Here is a 7,779-nt window from a genome sequence, read left to right as displayed (position 1 = left end):
GTTTAGGGTTTAGGGACTCGCTGGACAACTTGGACTTCACAAAACCCGAATTTATTTCTCTTTTGTTTTCGGATTTGGGGGTTTTCACTCCCAGCAGCATTTCTCACGAACTCGCCAAACTCTTTCTCTAGCTGCTGCTGCTGCTGCTGCTGCTGCTGCAGGCCAGCAGCAGCAGCTCAGCGGCAGCAGCAGCACCTCAGCAGCAGATCAGCTGGCACAGAAGAGCTGCAGCAGCAGCGAAGCAGCAGCAGCAGCAGCAACAAAGCAGCAGCAGCAGCAACAATGCAGCAGCAGCATTCCCCTTCATTCTTCAAAACTTCCTCAAAGCTCCAGCGGCTCTCAGCCGCTCCCATGTCTGTATCTTATTTATTTATTTATTTATTTCTGCATCTCTATTATTTATTTATTACTCTTATTTATTTATTTATTTATTTCATCTATTTATTTATTTATCATTTTTCAAAGAGACAAGAACTGGTCGCTTTCGTTTATTTCTGCCGGCTGGAAGCCCTAGCGCCGAAGTCTCAAACAAAATAAATAAATAAATAAATAAATATAAATAAGTAAATATAAATAAATAAATATAAATAAATAGATAAATAAATAAATAAATAATCAACAAATGAAGTGATTGGTCGGAAAAGACTGACGGCGGAGTCAAAAGGGCTGAAGAGTTTTTGAGATCGGAAGAGCGTCGTGTAGGGAACCTGCTGGGGGCTGTGGGGTTTCGCGAAGTCGCGTTCTGCTGCTGCTGCTGCTGCTGCTGCTGCTGCTGCTGAAGCAAATGAGTAAATAAAAGAGGATTGGATTAAAAGTCTCTTCTGGAAGCTGCTGCCTACGGCTGCTTGGCAAGTTGGGCCAAAAGGGCTACTTGGGGTGTACGTACACTACAGAGAACGGGGATCGGGATCGGGATCGGGATCGGGACCAAAAAGGCGATCCCCGACTCCAGGGAGACGATCCCAGCCCCCCAAATTGGCAGCTGGGATCGGGATCGTCTCCGGCCTCGATCCCAGTCCCCGGGGATCGGGATCGTGTCCAAAGACCCCACAAATCCCGGGATCGGGATCGACCCACACCCCACACCGATCCCGGGATCGGGATCGCCTCGAAGACGATCCCACACCCCACACCGATCCCGCCCAAACCAATTCGATCCCAGCTGCTGCAGCAAGTGACACAAATAACTAAATTGTTCTTCTCTCTACTGCCAACTTTGCTGTTTGCTGCAGCAGCTTTTTATTTTATAAAATAAAAATAAATCGAAATCCAATTTTAAATTCTTCTCCAGTGTATGTACACTCCACACATACAAACACCCACACTCCGCCATCCTGGCCCTCACTGAAGCAACACACACCCTGCTGCTGCTGCTGCTCCAGCAGCAGCAGCTGCTGCTGCTGCTGCTGCTCCGGCTGCTGCTGCTGCTCCAGCTGCTGCTGCCGCTCCAGCTGCTGCTGCTGCTCCAGCTGCTGCTTCTGCTGCTGCTCCAGCTACTGCTGCTGCTGCTGCTCCAGCTGCCGCTGTTGCTGCTGCTGCTCTTGCTGCTGCTGCTGCTGCTCCAGCTGCTGCTGCTGCTGCTTCTGCTGCTGCTCCAGCTGCTCCAGCTGCTGCTGCTCCAGCTGCTGCTGCTTTGCTGCTGCTCCAGCTGCTGCTGTTGCTGCTGCCGTTTCGGCTGCTGCTGCTGCTGCCGCTGTTTCAGCTGCTGCCGCCGCTAATTTAGCTGCTGCTACCGCTGCTGCTGTTTCAGCTGCTGCACATGTTGTTTCAGCTACCGCTGCTGCCGCTGTTTCAGCCGCTGCTGCTGCTGCTCTTCCAGCTGCTGCTGCTGCTGCTGCTGTTTCAGCCGCTGCTGCTGATGACGTTGCTGCCGCTTCAGCTGCTACTGACGCTGACGTTGCCGCTGTGTCAGCTACTGTTGCTGCTGACGCTGCTGCTGTTTCAGCTGCTGTTGCTCACGCGCTGCTGCTGTTTGCTGCTAGTGCTGCTGACGCTGCTGCTGCTTCAGCTCCTGCTGCTGCTTCAGCTGCCGCTATTCTTCAAGGTGCTGCTGTTGCTGCTGCTCCCCGCGCTTCCTCGCCCTCTCCTCCTTTGCCTCTGTCCCGCTGCTGCTGCTGCTGCTGCTGCAGCTGCTGCTGCTGCTGCTGCTGCTGCTGGGAGTAGAGGTACCAAATGAAAAACTCAAGACCTTGTGGGTAAGTTTTGGAAGAAGATGATGCGCAGCAGGGCGGGCGCCAGCAGCAGCAGCAGCAGCAGGAGTGGAGACAAAAAAAGGGGAAGCAATAAAAATAGACAAAAGAGACAAAAAGAGACACTTTAAATCCCCCTTGAGCTTCTTGCTGCTTCTACTTCCATATCTGTCTCTCTCCAAACGATCTCTTCATTGTCTCTTCTTTGTCCCCACACGTTTGCTGCTGCTGCTGCAGCGACGCTAGGTGCTGCTGCTGCTGCTGCTGCTGCAGCGGCTGCTGCGCTCTTCCGGTCGCCCTCAGCAGCAGCAGCAGCAGCAGCAGCGGCAGCAGCTTGAGAAGCAGCAGCAAACATATCGACTCGGACCCCGCCGCTGCCTCCATTATGGACAAGAGAAGAAATGCATGCATGTTGCTGCAGCTGCTGCTGCTGTTGCTGCAGCTGCAGCTGCTGCTGCATCTGCTGCTGGTCCCCTAGGCTGCGAAACGACGCTGCTGTTGCTGCTGCTGTTGCTGCTGCCGCTGCGTTTGCTGCTGCTGCCTCTGACGGAAACGGAATGAGGGGAAAGCGCGAGGCCTGGCTGCTGCTGCTGCTGCTGCCGCTGCTGCTGCTGCTGCCGGCGCCGTCTTGCCTTGCTGCTGCTGCTGCCTGAACACCAGCAAGCTGAGACCTTTATTATTTTAATTATTTATTATTTATTTATTTATTTCATTTAAAGCTACAAAAGAAGCAGCAACTAACTAGGCATTTGTCTGCTGCAGCTGCTGCTGGTGTGGGGCCCCACATGTACATAGTGCTGCAGCATCCATGCTGCTGCTTCTCTTTGCATTTGCTGCTGCAGCAGATCCCGCGGCTGCTGCTCGAAGCTAAACAGGTCTTGCTGCACCGCAATGCTTGCCTCTTCCTGCTGCTGCTGCTGCTGCTGCAGGCGCTGCTGAGAAAGCTGCTGCTCAAACTGCTGCTGCTGCTGCTGCTGCTGGAAGCGCTGCTGCTGCAGCTCACGCTGCTCGCTACTCCGAGTCTCCTCATCATCCTCTTGCTCCGCCCTTTCCTGCTGCTGCTGCTGCTGTTGCTGCTGCTGCTGCTGGCGCTGCTGCTGCGGCGGCTGCTGCTGTTGTAGTTGCTGCTGCTGTTGCTGCTGTTGCTGCTGCTGCAGCTGCTGCTGTAGCTGCTGCTGCTGCTCTCGCTGCTGCTGCTGCTGCGGTTGCTGCTGCTGCTGTTGCTGTTGTTGTCGCTCTTGTTCCTGCTGCAGCTGTTGTTGCTGCTGTTGCTGTTGCTGCTGCTGCTGCTGCTGTTGCTGCTGCTGTTGCTGTTGCTGTTGTTGGTCCTGCTGCTCTGCATCTGCTGTTCCCTGCTGTCCACTGGGGCGATCACCAACTTCGGCTGCAGCAAAGCGCCAAACCCCAATCCCCAAACCCTAAACCCTAAACCCTAAACCCTAAACCCTAAACCCTAAAACCTGTTTCTTCGCGCGACCTGCTCAAAACGCGTTGACTGGGTCGGGAGAAAGCGGTGTTGCGGAATAGAACGAAATAAATGATTTGATTTAATTAAATTAATTAATTCAATTAAATTAATTTAATTTAATTAATTAATTTAATTATTCAAACTCACGAAAACTCGGAACTGAAGAATCAAAAATCTGCACCACCGCAGCCGCGCCCGCAGGAAAAGAGCTCAGCGAGAGCTTCAAGACGCTGCGGCCAATTTGCACGGCGGTGACTGCAGCAGCAAATAAATAAATAAATAAATTAATTAATTAATTAATTAATTAATAAAAAATAAATAAACACTGAATTGTGGTTTTAGTTGCTTTGTGTGGAAGAGGGTTCCCGAAGACCCCAGCGCGCCATGCGCCGGGGTCCTCAAACGCGAAACCCGCGGAGCTCCTAGGGTTTAGGGTTTAGGGTTTAGGGTTTGGAGCACCCCGTCCCTCCTGTTGGAGGCCCCGCCTGACCCCCCGAGGGTTCAGGGTTTAGGGTTTGGTGTTGAGGGGTTTCGGGGGCGCGGGAGGAGCGTCGCGCGGGGCTTCCGCGGCCCAGGGTTTAGGGTTTAGGGTTTAGGGTTTAGGGTTTAGGGTTTAGGGTTTGCCTGCGTCTCCGACGGCGAAGGCCTTGCGCAGCGACACGAGGGTTCCGAACTTGCTGTTGTTGTCTTCCAAAACAAAAACCCCTTCTACAAATCTTATTGTTGCATGATACCTCGAAATCGAAACATCTGGAATCCGCACGTCCGACTCGTGCCCCCGGCCCTGCGCGCAAGGGTTTAGGGTTTAGGGTTTAGGGTTTAGGGTTTGGGGTTTGGGGTTTGGGGTTTGGGGTTTGGGGTTTGGGGGGGGGTTGGCGGGGGAGGGGGGAGAAGGGGTTGTTCGGGGAAGGCGGTCGCGGCTTGGGGGCTGGGGTTTAGGGTTTAGGGTTTAGGGTTTGGGGTTTAGGGTTTAGGGTTTAGGGTTTAGGGTTTAGGGTTTACGAGTTTGAGGTCTTTTTTGGCACTCATGCTGATGACGTGAATTCCCTTTTGATGAGAGCCCACCATATTTTCTAAAACCAAAAAAGGAGGTTCTGTCCGCGGCACTGTCACCACTTGAATGCGTTCTGCACCCAAACCCTAAACCCTAAACCCTAAACCCTAAACCCTAAATCCTGAGGGCTGGACGCTGGAGCCTGCTGGCCACGAAACCCTAAACCCTAGCGCGCGGGAGCCCTGGTGGTCTGGGTCGGGCGGTGTTTGCGGCCGCACGCGCTGCTAAACCCTAAACCCTAAACCCTAAACCCTAAACCCTCGAGAAAAAGCGAAAAAAGCCCACAAGGACCACCAGAAAAGAGGAGAAAGAAAAGACAAAGAGGAATAAAAGGAAAAAAGGAGATAAGTAAATAAAAGAAAAGAAAACAAAGACAGAAAAGAAATAAAAAAGAAATAAAAAGAAATAAAAAAGAAGTGAAAGACTCGCCGTTGTTGTAGTTGATGGCCGCGGGGTAGGGGAACTTGCAGAGTTCGCAGAGGAGCTGTTTGACGAAGAGGGGCTTTTGCTGCTGCTGCTGCTGCTGCTGCTGCTGCTGCTCCTGCTGCTGAATGTTTAATCTTCCAGAAATCCAATGTCTAATGCAACTCAAATGAACAAATCTAATTGACCCTTTGCAGTCGCAAGGAGATATCAAAGGGTCCCCTTCTTGGTTCCCCTCCAGCAGGCAAATCCGGCACTGCATGTCGCTGCGCGCAACACGCCAATTTAGGGTTTAGGGTTTAGGGTTTAGGGTTTGCCGCCTTTGGCCCCAAGTTCCGGCTTCAGGCTTGCGAATTGGGGTTTGCGGCTGGGGGTTGGGGTTTGCGGTTTCTAGGGTTTACGGCTTTCTGGGGTTTCGGACCTAGGGTTTACGCCACTCGAGGGTTTAGGGTTTAGGGGTTTCTAGGGTTTGCGGTTGAGGGCTTCCTAGGCGTTAGGGTTTCCCAGCGTCCACCTCGGGTTTGCCAGGGTTTAGGGTTTAGGGTTTCTCAGCTCTAGCGTTCCTAAGTTCCCTCAGGGTTTAGGGTCTAGGGTTAGGGTTTAGGGTTTAGGGTTTAGGGTTTTGGGTTTACTTGGAGGCGACGAAGGAAAGGGGCGGTTCTCCGTCGTCGAGCTTGAGCGGGGGAATCTCCGAATTAGGGTTTTGGGAATCCTCTCTTTTGAGGGTTTGCGTCACTATTTGTTTCACTTTTAATTTATATCTTCCAAGTTTAATTATATCATTTTCTTGCAAAATGTGTTTGTTGTTATTTTCGTCCCGCACTATGGACCACAGCTTCTGCGGTGTACAGACACCCGAGGGCCCCGAACGCTCCGCCGGCATCACCACGAAGCGCCCTGAGCAGCAGCAGCAGCAGCAGCAGCAGCAGCAGCAGCAGCAGCAGCGGCAGCAGCGGCGGTGAATTGCTTTCTTTTTTGCTGTTTCTTATTTAGTATTTGTTCTTTTGTCCTTTTGCTGCTCGCGTTTTCTAATGCACACAGACAGGCGATACAGCTGCAGCAGCAGCAGCAGCAGCAGCAGCTGAAGCAGCAGCAACAGCAGCAGCACGAGCAGCAACACGAGGAGTAACAGCTGCAGCAGCGTTGGAGATATAAGAAAAGACGCAGCAGCAAACAATCAATCAAACAAAAGAACTAAATTAAATTAATTAAATTAATTAAATTAAATCAAATTAATTAAATTGAATTGAATTAAATTAAACTGAATTAAAAACAAAATGGCATCTAGACGAACCGTCACGAGAGCATCGGATGGAGAGCAAGAAGTCAGTGGTTGGAGGGGCCTCCTGCTGCTGCTGCTGCTGCTGCTGCTGCTGCTGGTCTCCCGGCGGGGCTCCTGCTGCTGCTGCAGCATCTGCTGCTTGGGGCCTATCGCCATCGGCATTTGGCGCTGCAGCTGCTGCTGCAGCAGGCTGCTGGGCGGCCGCAGCAGCAGCAGCTGCTGCTGCAGCAGCTCCAGCGGGGGGCACTGCAGCAGCAGCAGGAAAGAGGGCGTCCCCCGCGACAGCTGCGGGCTGCTGCTGCGCCGCTGCTGCAGCTGCGGGCTGCTGCGCTGCTGCTGCTGCTGCTGCTGCAGGAACTGCAGCAGGAAGCGGAGCTGCTTCCGGCAAACAAATAACTTCGGGACCTCTTCTGTAAAGTTTTGCTGCTGCTGAAACCAAAAACCTTTTTATATTTACATGCCGAGCTTCGTAGTCAAACAACCCGTGGCTGTCCCGGCTCCAAGTGGTGCTTTCAATCCGCAAGCTGCAGCGCAGCAGCAGCAGCAGCAGCAGCAGCAGCAGCAAAGGTTGCAGCAGCAGCAGCAGCAGCAAAGGTTGCAGCAGCAGCAGCAGCGGCGGCGGCGCCGCGGCGGGCGTGGCGCATGCGCGGCTAGCTGCAGCAGCAACTGACACGCCGCAGCAGCAGGCTGCAGCTCTAATTACTAACTGCAGCAAACGGATAGCTGCAGCTGCAGCAGCAGCAGCAGCAGCAAATTGAAAACAGCAGCAAACCACGGGCTGCAGCAGCTAGCTGCGGCAGCAAACTCAAGCAGCAAGCTGCAGCAGCAAACAACGAGCTGCACTGAGGAGCTGAAGCAGCAACTAGCAAGCAGCAAGCAGGGAGCTGCAGCAGCAAGCAGCAGCACGAAGTAGCAGCAGGAACTAGCAGCAGCAGCAGCAGCAACTTGTTCTAACTATTTATTTTATTTATTCTACTTATTTATTTCCATTTCAATTATCTGTTTCACTCTATCCGTTTGCTGCGGTCCTTCATTTCTGGGATCTATGCTTCTGCAGCCAAACCCTAAACCCTAAACCCTAAACGCTAAACCCTAAACCCTAGACCCAGCAGCACGAAGCAAAGAGACACGGCAGCAGCAAATGCGGCAGCAGCAAGGAGCAAAATGAAATGCAAAAAGGAAATTATGAGAACAGTTAAAAATAGAATTAAATAAACAAAATTAAATTAATTAAATTAAATTAAATTAAATTAATTAATTCAATCAAATTTAATTTTAAAATTAAAATAATTCAGCAGCAGCAGCAAATAACGACTCACGCTCTAGAGGGCTCTTGTCCTCCATTTCTGTTGAGAGAAGACAT

General features: G+C 52.0%; 1 protein-coding gene across 1 annotated transcript; it reads right to left on the bottom strand.

Annotated features, from left to right (window-relative positions):
* Positions 1 to 2,316: 2,316 nt before the first annotated feature.
* On the bottom strand, positions 2,317 to 7,779 carry ETH_00014875 (zinc finger (C3HC4 type) / FHA domain-containing protein, putative; the record flags this gene model as incomplete). The annotated part of the gene is made up of 7 exons (XM_013376641.1): positions 2,317 to 2,838; positions 2,975 to 3,607; positions 4,660 to 4,784; positions 5,141 to 5,400; positions 5,767 to 6,031; positions 6,429 to 6,940; positions 7,736 to 7,779. 7 exons carry the CDS (start codon positions 7,777 to 7,779, stop codon positions 2,317 to 2,319), a joined length of 2,361 nt encoding a protein of 786 aa, XP_013232095.1.

The sequence above is a fragment of the Eimeria tenella genome, genomic scaffold (assembly GCF_000499545.2).
Source record: "Eimeria tenella Houghton genomic scaffold, Eth_scaff38, whole genome shotgun sequence".
Classification (NCBI taxonomy): domain Eukaryota; phylum Apicomplexa; class Conoidasida; order Eucoccidiorida; family Eimeriidae; genus Eimeria; species Eimeria tenella.
This window is presented reverse-complemented; position numbering and strand designations above follow the sequence as displayed.